A 17,945-nucleotide genomic window follows, 5' to 3' on the forward strand; every position below is an offset into this window, starting at 1 on the left:
ACTTCAAGCTATTCTGAGTTTACTTCACGCAATTCTGAGTTCACTTCACGCAATTCTGAGTTCACTTCACGCAATTCTGAGTTTTCTTCACGCAATTCTGAGTTTACTTCACGCAATTCTGAGTTTACTTCACGCAATTCTGAGTTTACTTCACCAAATTCTGAGTTTACTTCACGCAATTCTGAGTTTACTTCACCAAATTCTGAGTTTACTTCACCAAATTCTGAGTTTACTTCACGCAATTCTGAGTTTACTTCACGCAATTCTGAGTTTACTTCACGCAATTCTGAGTTTACTTCAAGCTATTCTGAGTTTACTTCACGCAATTCTGAGTTTACTTCACCAAATTCTGAGTTTACTTCACCAAATTCTGAGTTTACTTCACCAAATTCTGAGTTTACTTCACCAAATTCTGAGTTTACTTCACGCAATTCTGAGTTTACTTCACGCAATTCTGAGTTTACTTCACGCAATTCTGAGTTTACTTCAAGCTATTCTGAGTTTACTTCACGCAATTCTGAGTTTACTTCACGCAATTCTGAGTTTACTTCTCGCAATTCTGAGTTTACATCTCGCAATTCTGAGTTTACGTCTGACAGTTATGAATTTACATCACGCAATATGGATTTTATGTCTCACAATTCTGACTTTCACATTGTTTTTCAGACTTTACATCTCACAATTCTGATTTTACAGCTCATAATTTTTTACTCTATATCTTGGAATTGTGAGTTTTCATCTCACATTTCAGAGTGTAAATCTTAAAACTCAAATAAAACCAAAATATCTCAATTCGTATCTCACAATTCTTCTTTGAGTCTTTTTTCTTTGAGTTTTCTTTTTTTCTCAGAATTGCAAGGGGAAAAGTCTGAATTTTGAGATAAAAAGTTGCAATTATATTTTGTATTGTGTGGTTTAAGCAGGCCTGCATAGGTTTGAAACAACTTAAGGTTAAGTAAATGATGATAGAATGATCTATTTTGTCTTATTTATTCTTTTAAATCTTGGAAAAGACAATGCATCAATTCTCCTTAAGGTAATGAGAGTCTAGTAGACTCATTATGAACCCTCTCTACTTTCATTAGTTTAACCACCTGAAGGAGTTCATTGGCAGGTCAGATTTGGACAGGCTTTTTCTCTCATAAGCCTTATTGAAAAAGCAATATTTTCTGAGTCAGGGTGATGATTCAAAGAGAGCCGTGCGAGAGCCTCATATGTTCTGGTTTGAGGGATCTTCTCCAATAAGATGAAGTGACTCTGATACTGAACAGCAAAACAGACCGTCAGTCTTCAGAGATGGAGATCCAGGACAAACATGAACTTATGAACTATTTTCTCCTTCACTTTGAGTCATCATCATCATTTTTGAGAAAAACATCATAAACTACTTTTTTAAAGCATGAATGTAAAACAAAACCGTATAAATATTTATATGATTTATTATTGTTTTTTACATATAAGTTAATATTTTTATGAAAGCAATGATGTATTAATTTAATACGAAAACAGTTTATATTTTAAATAAAACATTTTTTTTAAATATGTAAAAATAAAAAAGATAATTATTTAATTAAATTAAAAATGATCAGTTTCCACAAAAATATTGTGCAGCACAGCAAGCACAACTGTTTTTAACATTGATAATAATCAGTTTAATTAATTAAGTTTAAATTGTAATAATATTTCAAAATTTTACTGTATTTTTTATCAAATAAATGCAGCCTTGGTGAGCAGAAGAGACTCAACAAAAAAAAGAAAAAAACTTTATGAAAGCATAAAACTGTGAATCCTTTTTTTTTTAAAGGCATAAAAATCATATTATTTTGAAATAACCGATGTTATGCAAAAAAATTGTTTATAATTGATTTAGATAAAATGATATACAGTACATAAGATGTTACTCCAAACTCACTGCTAGTGATGCCTTTATTATAATATTAAGTAGAAAAATCCTACATGTGAGAGTGGATGAGAAGCAGCTTTATAGGCTAGACTGCTGGAAATCTGCTCTGTGTGTGTGTGTGTGTGTGTTCAGCATGAAAATGAGCCATCCATCATGGTACTAATGCTTGACAGGAAAATCAATTAACAACCCAATTAAAGTTTCTTGGTTTCATCTGTGAGCGACAGTAACAGCGGGTGTGTTTGGCTCGAGTGGCTGCCGCAGAGGCTGTCTGATCAAATCTAATGTATGATTACAGTTAGTGCCTGTCATTCTACTCTGGAAGGGAGAAATTCACAGTAACACAAACCTGAAATCTGGACAAAAAAAGAGAGAATGCTTTTTGTGCAATGGATTACATCACCACTCAGAAACCGGCGTGCAATATGGGAAATGTGACATGCATATTGTACTGAACATTTTTAGCTTCTGATTTGCATGCATTTTTTCACCTGATTACCTGATTTGCTTAAATTGAGTCATTCAGGTGCTAAACCATTGTGCAAATTATGTGTTCAGTGGGGACGGGTCATTCTTTGTGTGGTTTTGTTTTTATCCAAATGCATTTGTTAAGTGTATTGCAGTACATTGCATTTTTGCTTGTTTTTAAGAATTAAAATTATTTTATTTTAAGGTTGTTGATTAAGCTTAAAGGAATAGTTCACCCAAAAATTTAAATTTGCGTAAAATGATCTAATACTCAGGTCATCCAAGATGTGGATGAGTTTGTTTCTTCGTCAGGTTTGTTGAAATGCAGCATTGCATCAGTGTCTCATCAATGGATGCTCTGCAGTGAATGGGTGCCGTCAGAATGAGAGTCTGATAAAAACATCACAATAATCCACAGCACTCCAGTCCATCAGTGAACATCTGGAGAAGACACAAGCTGAAACAAATCCAGCATTTAGACTTTTAAAACTAAAATAATAATCCATAAAAACACTTCCTCCAGTGAAAAAGAGTTCTGGTCTGAATTTAATTGAAGTTGAAAATGTCCTAATGATGGAGTTGTTTCTTACAAACACACAGCTTTGGTCTTTTCCAGATGTTAACTGATGAACTGGAGTACTGTGATGTTTTGATCAGCTGTTTTGACTTTCATTCTGACGGCACCCATTCACTGCAGAGCATCCATTGGTGAGCATGTGATAAAATGCTACATTTAATCTTTTAAAGCTTTAACTCAGCCATAAACAGATGCAATGGCAGACAGCAGTGACATGTCTTTCTGAGAAGAGCTTTGACCGTCCCTAACGTCCCTGGAGCTTCACACACATTAACACGCGTGTGTTGGGGTCAGCGGGAGCAGCTGGGTCCGGCTCGGTCTCGCTGTGAGACGCCTGCAGAGCTCGACTGGCCTGTCACGGCTCACATTAACACGTGATGACAGTCTTTCACACCTCAGAGTCTGGATCCCATCTCCTCACTGAGTCTGTGTGACTCCAGCGACCGCAAGATAGAAGAACGTGACTCGTATAAGAAATGCACTATTTATCAACACACCGAAACAACACAGTCACAGTCACGCAGCAGTACTTTATGAAGCAACATCAAATCTATATAAAATGTAGATACAGTACAGACCAAAAGTTTGGAAACATTACTATTTTTAATGTTTTTGAAGTAAGTTTCTTCTGCTCATCAAGCCTGCATTTATTTGATCAAAAATACAGAAAAAACAGTAATATTGTGAAATATTATTACAACTTAAAATTATAGTTTTCTATTTGAATATACTTAAAAAATTTAAGTATAATTAATTTATTCCTGTGATGCGCAGCTGAATTTTCAGCATCATTCCTCCAGCCTTCAGTGTCACATGTAACATCAGTCGATCACATGATCATTTAGAAATCATTCTAATATTCTGATTTATTATGAGTGTTGGAAACAGTTCTGCTGTCTCATATATTTGATCAATAAAAGGTTAAAAAGAACTGCATTTATTAAAAATAAAATAAAAAAATGTAATAATATATATTCTAATAATATATTTTCTTTACTATCACTTTTTATCAATTTAACACATCCTTGCTAAATAAAAGTATTGATTTTATTTAAAAAGAAGAAAAAAAAATTACTGACCCCAAATTACTAACCAGTCGTGTATATTGTTATTACAAAATATTAATATTTTAAAAACATAGCTTCTTTTTTTATTTTTTTTACTTTTTATTCATCAAAGTATCCTAAAAAAGTGTCACATGTTCTGAAAAAAATATTAAGCAGCATAATTTGATAATGAATCATCATATTAGAATGATTTCTAAAAGATCATTTGATAATTATCCTAAAAACTCAGCTTTGCATCACAGAAATAAATGATAATTTAAAGTATAATAAAATTAAAAACAATTATTTTAAATTGTATATATTTTGATCTTTAAATGTCTTCAGTTTCTGTAGAGCCACAGTCTTGTTATGCAGCAGAATCTGTCGGTGTGTAACTCAACACGCGTCCGCTGTGAAACACCTGACAGATAACTGAAGGGCTGTCTGTTGTGAAGCTGACAGGATATGATGTCAGACTCGCTCAGCATCATGGGAAACACTGACCATTAATATGGCAGCTGCAGCGTTTCTGTCCTGTGTTTCTGTGGACTTCTCTCAATGTTCGTGACAGCGCTTGGGTTTGTGCTGATGCTGAGAGACAGACAGCAGATGCAGAGATGATGCAACATGCAAACAACTAATGGGCTTTAAAACCAAAGTTGTTCTGCGAGGCACAGACGCCGATCCGGCCGCTGCACAAACACACATGAACTATTTCCAGTTGCATGACAGTAACACAGTTATTTCCATTAACAAGCTTCCAGCTAGTTTTTGCACTATATCATTGCAAATGTGTGGCTTATACAGACTTTTACTGTTTGCTCTTTATTTCTGAAATTATGCATTAAGATGTGCATCATGATTGATTTTAGTGTTATGATCATGAGAACATTAATTAGAAAATGTTAAAAACGTAGAAAATGTGAGACTTTGTAATTATAAAAACAATTTGTCACTTTACTTTTTTTTTTCTTTTTAATTGGAAAATTTTAAAAACTTAGAAAATTAGAAAAAAAACGTAGTCTTTTTTTAAAATTAGAATTACTTGTGTCTTGGTTTGTAAAAAAAAAAAAAAAAAGTATATTTATTTTCTTTTTGAAAAATGTGTCTTTTTTATTAATTTTTTTAAAGTATTTTTTTTAATTAGTTTTTAAATAAAAAAAGAAAAAAATTATATATATATATATACAGTCTTGTTCAAAATAATAGCAGTACAATGTGACTAACCAGAATAATCAAGGTTTTTAGTATATTTTTTATTGCTACGTGGCAAACAAGTTACCAGTAGGTTCAGTAGATTCTCAGAAAACAAACAAGGCCCAGCATTCATGATATGCACGCTCTTAAGGCTGTGCAATTGGGCAATTAGTTGAAAGGGGTGTGTTCAAAAAAATAGCAGTGTCTACCTTTGACTGTACAAACTCAAAACTATTTTGTACAAACATTTTTTTTTTCTGGGATTTAGCAATCCTGTGAATCACTAAACTAATATTTAGTTGTATGACCACAGTTTTTTAAAACTGCTTGACATCTGTGTGGCATGGAGTCAACCAACTTGTGGCACCTCTCAGCTGTTATTCCACTCCATGATTCTTTAACAACATTCCACAATTCATTCACATTTCTTGGTTTTGCTTCAGAAACAGCATTTTTGATATCACCCCACAAGTTCTCAATTGGATTAAGGTCTGGAGATTGGGCTGGCCACTCCATAACATTAATTTTGTTGGTTTGGAACCAAGACTTTGCCCGTTTACTAGTGTGTTTTGGGTCATTTTCTTGTTGAAACAACCATTTCAAGGGCATGTCCTCTTCAGCATAGGGCAACATGACCTCTTCAAGTATTTTAACATATGCAAACTGATCCATGATCCCTGGTATGCGATAAGTAGGCCCAACACCATAGTAGGAGAAACATGCCCATATCATGATGCTTGCACCTCCATGCTTCACTGTCTTCACTGTGTACTGTGGCTTGAATTCAGAGTTTGGGGGTCGTCTCACAAACTGCCTGTGGCCCTTGGACCCAAAAAGAACAATTTTACTCTCATCAGTCCACAAAATGTTCCTCCATTTCTCTTTAGGCCAGTTGATGTGTTCTTTGGCAAATTGTAACCTCTTCTGCACATGCCTTTTTTTTAACAGAGGGACTTTGCGGGGGATTCTTGAAAATAGATTAGCTTCACACAGACGTCTTCTAACTGTCACAGTACTTACAGGTAACTCCAGACTGTCTTTGATCATCCTGGAGGTGATCATTGGCTGAGCCTTTGCCATTCTGGTTATTCTTCTATCCATTTTGATGGTTGTCTTCCGTTTTCTTCCACGTCTCTCTGGTTTTGCTCTCCATTTTAAGGCATTGGAGATCATTTTAGCTGAACAGCCTATCATTTTTTGCACCTCTTTATAGGTTTTCCCCTCTCTAATCAACTTTTTAATCAAAGTACGCTGTTCTTCTGAACAATGTCTTGAACGACCCATTTTCCTCAGCTTTCAAATGCATGTTCAACAAGTGTTGGCTTCATCCTTAAATAGGGGCCACCTGATTCACACCTGTTTCTTCACAAAATTGATGACCTCAGTGATTGAATGCCACACTGCTATTTTTTTGAACACACCCCTTTCAACTAATTCAACTAATTGCCCAATTGCACAGCCTTAAGAGCGTGCATATCATGAATGCTGGGTCTCATTTGTTTTCTGAGAATCTACTGAACCTACTGGTAACTTGTTTGCCACGTAGCAATAAAAAAATATACGAAAAACCTTGATTATTCTGGTTAGTCACATTGTACTGCTATTATTTTGAACAAGACTGTATATATATATATATATATATATATATTTTTTTTTTTTTTTTTTTTTTTTTACTAAAAAAAATAGTCATTAGTCACTTTATAATTATAACTTTTTTATGTAATTTTGAGTCTTTTTTAATTATATTTTTTAAGTCACGGTATTTTTGTTATCCTAAAGTTGAGCATTTAAAAATTTTAAATTTTCGCATTTCATTGCATTTTGTGGCAATTAGAGTCATTTAGCATAAAAAATCTCTAAATCAAAGTCTCTTAAAAAAAAAAAAAAAACATTTTTTAGTGTTGCATCTTTGCAACTGTGATACATATATGAATATGGCACTATTTAAATAGCATATTAGTAGTATATTCCTTTATATTTCAGTTTCTCATTCAATCAGAAAAGAGTGAAATATGAATGTGTTTCGTGCTCCAGTCTCCTGGTATCCATCCAGACGTCTCAGACACGTCGTCAAACATCAGCTGTGGATCCGTCAGTGTTGTATCAGTGTGTGTGTAACTGATGGCTGTGATGATCAGATGTGATTTCTGCCCGAGCTAGCAGTCATCAATAATGCCGGAGTGAATGTCACGGATCATCGCTTGCAAAAGATCAGCATCAGCTTACAGACCACAATACTTTCCATCCGCAGCTCAGAGTCTCTCACTTTCACCCTGCAAGAGCTTCATCTGATCTGGACACCTGTAACGCATCCTCATAAGAACTGAGAGGAACAAACATGACACTTGAAACACAAAAATATGTCATGTAATATAATGCAAACATGTCATCGAGAGATGGATTTAGCATCATGTTGAACAAAATAAGTTTTATTTGGGGTAAACTATTCCTTTCTATTAATTCTGCATAAGAGTTTGTTATGATTGAGTAATGATGAGTTGAAATCACCAACTTTCATGTGATTTATATGTTGCTTTCTTTGTTGAATTTTAGCTTCTGATTTTGAGTTAAATTGGTCACATGCCACGAGAACAATGTAAAGATAAAATTACACAACAACAGAAACTTCAGATTTTTTTCTGAGGAAAAGACAGGAAGGTCTCATTTAAATTAAATACATAAATTAAAATGTAATCTTTCCCAAAATGTTCTTTTTGTGTGGTATTAGGGTAAATCATATTGTATAAAAAATATATATATATTTTTTTTTTTTTACATTTGAATTCAAATGTTGTATTCTGATTGCTGTGCCTACATGATTCAAATTCAGGATTTAAATCCATATTTCACATCCTTCTGAGTTCTGAATGATGCACAGTGTTTGTATGAATATGTTTTGAGATCATTAGAGACATTTGTTCACATACAGAACATTTAGTATTGTTTTTGGTATTTCTTCCCTCTTTTATTAATTAACATTGACTAATCTTTATAGTTTTAAAGTTGTAAAATTGTTGAAAATATATTTTTTTTCATTAGAAAAAAAAATTCACTTTGCATTTTTTAGTCTTTTTGTTTTTTAATAAGAAAATGTGTCAAGTTTTACAAATTTAAGTAATTTTGCATTTTAGTCTTTTTTTAATTAATCAATTAACAATCATCATTGCACACCTGCAGCTAATACTGTATACTTGCCAATTTAAGTCTTTCTAATAAGAACTTTAAATAACATTAAAATTAAAAAATAATTATTGCATTTGATTGCATTTTGCACTCTTTATTTTTAAATTCACATTTACATTTCTCAAGTGTTACATGCTCAAGCAATGATGTAAAGTAAATAATATGTAGCATTTCATAACTTTTTATTAAAAGTAGCACAAAAAAAGCTTTAAATATCCCTATATCAGTCTTATTGAGTTTGTACACGTGTTGTTTAACGTGTATATTTACAGAAAGCACACACATTTGAAGCGCTTGTAAACTCTGAAATCCAGTGTTTGTGAGTTTGTATGCTGAGATATGAAGAGAAAGCTCTGTGCAGAAGCTGTGTCCTGTATGTAGCTGAGATGGACATCAGATCACAGTCTCCTGACGGCTTTATTTACAGCTGCACAGAGCTCAGTCGGATCCACTGAATGAAGGAGGACACAAACCGTGGTTCTCTTATCAGGAGAGTAAAGCTTTGTCCGTTCCTGTCCGATCGCCTGATGTGGAGCCCAGAGCTGTTAAGATCTCAGACTGATGACGGCTGTATGGACAGGAGGACGCTGGGTAATGAGCAGCTTGTTTTGCTGAAGGATGGGTTTATCTGGGCTGTTGCTGATGGATGGAGAGCCTGTTGTCATGGAGACGCTGATAGCCGTGGTGCTGATGCAGGAGTTTGGGTGAGATGCAGGATGCTGTTCGTCACATGAACTCTGCTCATGGAGTGTGTACATCCAGGTCAATGACTGACAAGGTTTTATTTTATTTCACTTATTTTGTTTTTTATTATTTAATTTTATTTTGAATAGAATTGTTTTGCATTAAATAAAGAAAACTAGGCAGCTGTTTTAAAAATCTATCTTTCAATCTGTAATATAATATAGGCCTATATTATATATAAAAATAGACATTTTAATATTTTATATATTTTTATATATTTTATTTTTATATATTTTATATATTTTATTTAAAACTCAATAATAGCCACTTCTTCCAATTAATTTCAAAATATCTGTAATTCTGAGTTTGTACATGAGTTTTATTTCATTGGCACTTTTTCTAATTTTAATTAAAAAAAATTTTTTTGAATTATTTTATGATTATTATTTTTTATCTTATTACATCAATTTTTTTTTAATTGAACACTTAATTTTTATTGTATATTTAATAATTTCTTTATTAGTAAATATATATAATTTATTTTTGCAGTGCACAATAACAACACAGTCACCAACACGAATACAGCCATATTTATTCTGTGAAAATACAAAATAAAATCATGTACATTTTATTTACAGCCTTTTGTACATTATAATATATTGTATTTGCGTTGTCAAGTATATAATGTTAAATGCTGCAGCAGCACACAAGTCACTTCTCTCTTCATTCAACACTTAAGACATTTCCCTTTAAACACGTCTGCTTGTGTGAATCACTAAAATTACATACACCATGAGCAAACACATGTCACACTTCAGTCATCCAGTGTTTAAATCTTAAACTTTGTTGCATTATGTTTATTATCGATTGTAGAGCCACTTTTCGCTGGAGCGGGTCTTTTGCAGGTCCTCCCTCGAGTCCGGCTCTGCTGATCTCAGATCAGCTCTGGTAAGGCTCATGTGACGTGTTTATTCACCATTAACCTGATCACAGTTTAATATGCAACACTGGAATGACTGAAGAAGTGAACACAAGCTCAAGGCGATATATAAATGCACTTTGATATTAACAGTAAAAAGCTGAGATTGGAAGCGAACAGCTAAAGAAACACTGCAGATCAAATCAATCAGCACAAGATGTGGAATGCGTTTCATTCTTCTCAAAAGGACGTTTAACGTTATACATGCCTCTATCCTTTACATTACTGACATTCATTAAACCCCGCGAGGCATTATTGAGGTAAAACCCCATTAAAATGCACAACAAATCTCAAGTGAAACAGCAGATTTATTGCTTCGGTGCATAATCATTGGTACGAGAACACGGCGAAGCTGCCATTGGACTGATTTTCTAGATTTGATGTGTGCAGCATCTGGATTGGTTTTGGATCCGGTGGCCAATCCCGAGCCGGACGGAGAGAGGACCTGCGCCCGCTCTGCTCGACCTGTGGCGGATAACCTGATCCCACACTGACGCTCTTCGGCTGATTTCCCAGAAAATGACACCTCTATGCTGTTGTGAGTGATGGACATCACATACAGGTGTGTAGCTCATAGTTAGAATTAAGTGCAGTGCATTCTACGCTCATCTCTTCTAGATCTATTACACTCTATTTAGCAAATCTGATACTTATTTCAACAACCAGTGGCTCATATAAAAGTATTTGACCACTGAACTCGCAGATGAGGTCATCTCAAGGCTCCTCCTCCACTTCTCTGATTGGCTGGATGATGTTGCTGGTGGATTTGTACTGGCTGGTCTGATTGGCTGTGTGTGTGTTGGTGTGTTTAGTTTGTGTGTTTCTAGGGAAGCTGTTTTCAGGTTCATCTGTGTACCAGGTTTTATCTAGAGAAAGATTGACATTATTTACTGTGCGTTTGAAGCAAATTCAGCAACACAAGCTCCATCTCATGCGCTGACGGGTTTTGATACGTTTCAATTCATTATTACATAATTCATTCATAGTATGGTTATTATAGTATTATAATATTAACTAAAATTACCACCTTAAAAATGTTACTTAAACATTTAAGAAAAGGTTTAAAACTCTAATAATAATAATAATAATGCAACTATAAGAATATGGTTTATTGAAGTACTAAAATAACTCAAATGAAATAAACTAAAACTACATAATAATAATAATAATAATAATAATAATAATAATAAACTATACAGATATTTTAAAAAAATCAAATAAAAACACAAAATTTTAAAACTTTTAATTATTTTATTTTAAATTGTAAAAGTTTTTAATTTTATATATATATATATATATATATACTACATAAAACTAAATAAATGTATATACATTTATATATATATATATATATATATATATATATATATATATGTATAAATGTATATACATTTATTTAGTTTTATGTAGTTTATATATATATATATATATATATATATATATATATATATATATATATATATATATATATATATATATATATGTTACTTTTTTCTATTTGAATGCAAAAGATGTAATATAACATTGAATATACCATTAAATAGAGTTTAAAAAAGACATAAGCAAAATTGGCAAGATGGGATCTATATATAGATATCTTTTCTTTTTTTATCTGAATGAAGGTTTTTTTATGCAAAATGTTGTTGTTTTTTTTGTGAAGGCATTCAAGGTCATTTACTGAAGATTGTACGAACTGCTTTCAAATGATTTTACTCGAATCATGCTCATATATTTGGAAATTAAAACCATGCATACTACAGAGTATTTACTACAGACACGCGAGCTAAATCTCTACAGAGGGTTGCAATGGTAAAAGCATTCTCAGTGTTATGACAGATCATAGATATCACGAGATCAAAACAACTACTGAACTACAGCAGAGCCCTGAATCTGGAGAAACATGCAACGCAGAGATGACCTTCAGCAAAACAGCCAGAACCGCCAAAAAAGCTGCTTTGCTTTCAGTCAGAAAGCAAAGAATTAATGCTGGCATGAAGGATTCAATGCACTTTTCAGCTCATAACCATCGGGATTATGAGAGATGGTTGCAGTAATGACATGCATTTAGTTCCATACCTGAAACCCCTTTATTCGTCCTGGGCACACTTTAAAGAGAGAGTACATGGAGTAAGTGCAAATGATTTTCTGAGGGAACTCAATCTTTTTTACACACAGAAAATATATGATTTTTTTTTTTTTTTTTTTTTTTGATTTTATTTTACTTAATTTTTTTGATGTTTAAATATTTTTTTTTATTATTCTAATTATTTTATTTTTAAATTTTTATATATATATATATATATATATATATATATATATATATATATATATATATATATATATATATGCATATGCACAAGTATACTTAGGTATAAAAATATATAAATGTATTTAAAAAGAATCATTAAAAAAATTAAAATGATACTTACATTAAATTATTAAAATAATAAAATACAAACTAAATTGTACAATTTATCAAATGAAAAATATGCAAGTATTTACAAACATATATATATATATATATATATATATATATATATATATATATATATATATATATTAGTGCTGTCAAAATTAGCGCGTTAACGCATTCGATTAATTTGAAATATTTAACGCGTTAAAAAAAAAAAACGCAATTAACGCGGTTGCAGTTTTTTTTATTTCCAGTTGTGGCCTATGTGTGTTCAACGTGCAAAGAAATATGGATAAGACCAAGGAAGGACTTTTAGACGGATAGTTTCAGTATAAAACTCTGCCGGATTACTCTTCAGTCTGCCACAAGAAACATTACTCTTCATTTAGTCTGCCACAAGAAACAGCAACATTAAAATCATGAACTCAAATGTCATTGTTTAAAAAAAACAAAAACAATGACTGTAACAGTGCGTAAATCAGACCTTTCTGTAACGCTAACGTTAATAAGCTTAAACGAAAATAACGAAATAATTGTGTAGCGGAGTATTTTTTGTACACAGTGCCGCGAACTGTCAATCACTCCTGTACGCGTGCATCACTGTCCTCCTCAGCTGCAGCAACTTGCGCTCTCTCTGTTCATCAAGCTTTAAAACAAAAAGGGGACAAAAAGATCATATTGTCTTTGTGCATAGGCTATAGATTAATTAGATAAATGAATATCTAAATTTGTGCCTTGCCGTCTACGGTATTTTTTTAGAACTTAGAAAAAAGATGCTGCAGCCAATGAACAGCCAGCGGGGGCTGCAGGACGACTCAACCTCCGCAGACAGTTTTTAATGTTTATCAGACAATAAATACTCAAGATTTTGCTTTAGTATAACTCACAACGAGTTTCACACACCTTCTCCGGCCACGTTGAGTTGTTGACACTTAACAGCGGGAAAAGCGACACATGCGCTATTCACTTGTATAACTTAAGGGTGAATGGGTAATGTAGTTTCTGCTCTGGGTGGGATGAATTAGGAAGCTTGCATTGTGAAGAGCGCTCTGAAAATCGGCAAAAAGATTAAAACCTCTATTAAAACAGATGTCCAAATGAGAGTACCGGTACGCTACAAGCACGTTCTGGGCGCATGGAGAGGTGGCGGTACGCTCAAGAGCTATATTTGGAAGTGGCGGTACTGAGTACTGGTGTGTACCGGCCCACTTAAAGCACTGGCAATGACTATACTTTGGAATTTTTTTGCAGTCCACTTAGAATTCAACATGGAAATCATTTTTGTTTTTTATTGGCATTGATTGTTTTGAAATTCAAATGGTACTTACATGCCTGTGTTTTTATTTCTGTAATAAATATGGCTTTCAAGCCAACAGTTAATTTGGAGGATATTGATGGTTTATTGCAGGTATGTTGTTTACATGAGAAAATCTGTGTTACAAGTTAAACAAAAATTCCAATAAACAATCATATTTTGAATTTAAATAGTTTCTTTGTCTTGAGTTTACATTAATTATTTACATTTTACATTTACATATCCAAAAAGTTTCAGTCTTTTAATTGCGATTAATCGCAATTAATTTTAAAAAATTGTGCGATTAATTAGTTAATTTTTTTTTAATCGATTGACAGCACTAATATATATATATATATATACACAAATATATTTGTACATTAGGTTTAAAACAGTTATCAATTTACTGTATATAAAATTCTGATAATTAAATTAAATTATTAAAACTAAAAAATTTATTTAATTTTAAAAAAATTAAAATACAATAAAAATGTATTTGAAATGGAAATTTTTTTTATTATTATTTAAATAATAAAAGGAATATAAATGAAAATGAGGTCCTTTGCAAAAGCAGATGCTTTAAGTGTTTTAAAAGCAAAGACGTCACATCATCAATACAGAAAAAAATACTTTTATTATGTTTAAGATATCGCATACACTAGTTCATTATAATCAAATAAGAAAAATGTCTTACACGTGATATTTAGAGAATCAAAACTTTGGTGTGAGCGTCTTACTATAGCAATGAACGTGAATTAAACATAAAAAGCAAACAAACGTCCTGCTTGCTTCTTTACAAATACTCAAACACCTGCAACACTTTCATATATTACCAGCCGACCAAACAGCACGAGCTCAGTCCAAAAGAGTTTAACAGCCTTAGAAATATGAAAGATTTTGAATAGAAGATAAAACATTTGTCAAATGACTCTCTTTCTGTCAAGGCCGAGGTGAATTAACTCTCATTCTGTCATCGGTCGTCTCAAGAAGGCAGTGAATGGACAATAAAAACATTCTTTATGAGCACACAGATATATATTAATGTGTAAGTACAGTGGGTCCAAATGTCTGAGAAAACACTGGAAAATTTGAAATTTGCTAAATGTTATGACATATAATGAAAGAAATTAGATTTCTCTGTTACTAATCAAAATGTTTTGTGACATTGACCTGGTATTGATTTTGTTAAGTTAAAATATATGCAATGTTTTTTCATCGTGAACTTTATATGTATTTGGTGCATTTGTTTTGTATTTTATATAGTAGTGCTCATTAATTTTATGTATCTGCAACTGATTAAAATTGTCCAGTTTTTTTCCTGTCTAAAAAAAATCTACAAAATTCATCACAAAATGTTTTTTTTTTTAAATTACATTTTCACTGCAATTTATGATTAGAAAATCTAATATTGTTTATAAACATTAATTTATAATTCAATATCTTTTTTTACTTCATCAAAAACATAAATTAAAATATGTCCACTTTACCCATTGTGACCTTTATATTTTATAAATTTTATGCATATTTTTTATATTTCTAGTATGTATTGTTTATTTATTATATGCTTTAAAATGGATTGAACTGTGCAGATTTTTCTCTATTCCTAAAATCCATGAAATGTTTGTCTTACTTCATTAAAAATAAATTCAAGTTCATTGAAATTTTTACAGAAATTTATATGATCAGAAAATATAAAATGTATTAATATTTTTGATTTACTATTTAATGTTTTTATTGACTTCTAAATAACAAAAAAAAATATATTAATCAATTATGTATATTTTGAGTATGCATTATTCATTTATTTTATGTATCTGCAATGGATTGAACTTTCATTATTCCTAAAATCCACAAAATGTTTGTTTTTCATTAACGTTACGTTAAAAAATGTTTAAAAAAAAATCAGAAAATACATTTCTGTAATAAAAACAAATATATATAAATTGCAAAAAAAAAAAAAAAGTTTATTAATACTATTAGTTTAGTATTTACATTAAAATATTTAAATTTAAATCTACTGACTGAATAATTGAATGTCATTTTTTATGAAGTAAAAGACGTTTGGAGCCACTGTATGTGGGCAGCATGAGACAGCAGATGTGTTATACGAGGAGCACACAAGCGTTCGTCAGGATTAAAGTGCAGTTAAAGTGCAAACTGGTAAAACTGGTTCATTAACCCAACGCAGTGTTACCCTTGTGAGACGTACTGATGGTGGTTTGTGGTGTAAACGCTGGCCGGTGCTTTATACAGATGCAACTTCTAGTGTGTTAAAGATGATGTGCGAAGTAAACATTTGATACGTGTAAAAAAATAAAGTCCGGGATCTGCGTTTGTGATAAGAGTCCGCATCGACGCTTACAGAGGAACGTACTTCTGTTTGTCGCGCAGGTCGCGGCTCCGGCTGCGTCCCGGCCGGGCGGATGAGGGGATGGAGAGGGCGGATGGGCTCTTCTTGCTCGGGCAGTAGGTGGAGTTGGACGACAGGTTGGAGCGCGTCTGGCCGGCGTTGTGGTCAAACTGCATCAGGCAGAAGATCAGATCTGTAGGCACCAGCTCGAAGTTGTACGGAGGATTCGTGATCACGTATCTGTCGCGAGAAAAACAGTATTTAGCAACACTTTCATTTGACATGTTACAAAAGAGTACAAACAATCCACTAAAGAAAAGCGAAATAAGTATAGCTTAGCAAGGATGCGTTAAATTGATCAAAGAGCTCCAAGAAACCTGTGAAAGAAGGGACGACACGAAGAGGAGTGAAGCTTGAAAGGGATTATTTCTTTTATAAAACGGTTATTCCATATATGTAGTATGAATTCACAGAATAAAACAAAGCAAATAAAGTGTAATGATATTAATAAAAACAGTATTCTTCCACCAAACAATGTAGCTCCTCACAAACAGTTGTGATTGTAACAAAAAGTGGTTGCCGAGCAACAGACAAACGTAAACAAAGGTGAACGTTACATTGTTACTTTGAGTTATTTACAACAGCTTTGAACTCGGCTCAGCCAATCAGAATCAAGGACTGGAATTATCTGCTTTATAATACAATTTTTGTTAATGTTTTATTTTTTAGAGACAGATACAATAAAGAACAGTCATCCCATGCATGTACTGTAGCTTTACACATACAGAAAACTACAGTTTACAAAATTACAGTTACAAGAACAACAATTTATAATATAAGTACTCTAAATATAAAGTTTATTGCTGTATCAACCAACATTTTATAGCTTTTAAAAATATATATATATATATATATATATATAATTAGCAATATATTTTAAATAATCTGGCAATTAATTTCACGCCAATATTTTTCCAAAATGTATTATTACACTGTTAGAAAAAAACGTATTTAAAATAAATTCTATTCTTTTGAACTAGGCATTGGCCTGAATTTTTTTTTTTTTTACTGAAATATGTACAATTAACTTTATATTCTCTTTTGTATTTTGTACAGTATACTTCTAGTATGTACAGTATTGTTTATTTATTCATGTTTTGAATTCAACTGATTGATTTTGTTTTCTCCGATTAAAAAATATACATTTTGATGTTGAAGTTTATTTTTAATTTTCACTGCAATTTAAATGATCAGATCATGTAATATTATTAATATACGATTAATTGAATGTTTAGTATTTTTACTGACTTGTAATATTTTAATGTAATATTAACTTAAAATGCAAATACTTCATCCATCATTGTTCTTTATATCTGGTTCATTTGTTTAGTACTTTTTAATGTATTGTTATTTTTTTTTTACTTTTTGTAATTTACTGAATTAGACTGATTTTTCTTTATTCAAAAAAACAATGACATGTTTGTTTTACATAATTTGAGTTAATTTGTTAAATTGTCTAAATGTTATATTTGGTGAATATTTCAACATATTTTGAGTGTGTATTATTCATTTCTTTTATGCATCTACAACTAATTGAATTATACAGTTTTTTCTCTATTATAAAAATGCATGAAACGTTTTTTTTTACGTAACTTTTTAATTTATATTTCAAATTAATGCTACTTTAAATATTCATCAGCACAACACTACATTGATAATAATCAGAAATGTTTCTTGAGCATTAAATCATCATATTTCATGATTTCTGACACTGAAGACTAGAGGAATGATGCTGAAAATACAGCTGTGAATCAGAGAAATAAATTACACTTTAACACAGATTCACACAGA

General features: G+C 31.9%; 1 protein-coding gene across 4 annotated transcripts in view; it reads right to left on the bottom strand.

Annotated features, from left to right (window-relative positions):
• Window positions 1-9,638: 9,638 nt before the first annotated feature.
• Window positions 9,639-17,945, bottom strand: part of kcnma1b (potassium large conductance calcium-activated channel, subfamily M, alpha member 1b) — a 68,871-nt gene continuing 60,564 nt past the window's right edge. For all 4 annotated transcript variants that reach the window (XM_026276013.1, XM_026276014.1, XM_026276016.1 and 1 more), the window contains 3 exons: window positions 16,119-16,334; window positions 12,114-12,142; window positions 9,639-10,903 (listed from right to left, as the gene is read on the bottom strand). In XM_026276013.1, the coding sequence (XP_026131798.1) occupies window positions 10,752-10,903; window positions 12,114-12,142; window positions 16,119-16,334 (397 nt within the window). In that variant the 3' untranslated portion in view covers window positions 9,639-10,751. The remainder of the gene's footprint in view (window positions 10,904-12,113; window positions 12,143-16,118; window positions 16,335-17,945) is intronic.

Source organism: Carassius auratus, chromosome 12 (assembly GCF_003368295.1).
Source record: "Carassius auratus strain Wakin chromosome 12, ASM336829v1, whole genome shotgun sequence".
Classification (NCBI taxonomy): Eukaryota; Metazoa; Chordata; class Actinopteri; order Cypriniformes; family Cyprinidae; genus Carassius; species Carassius auratus.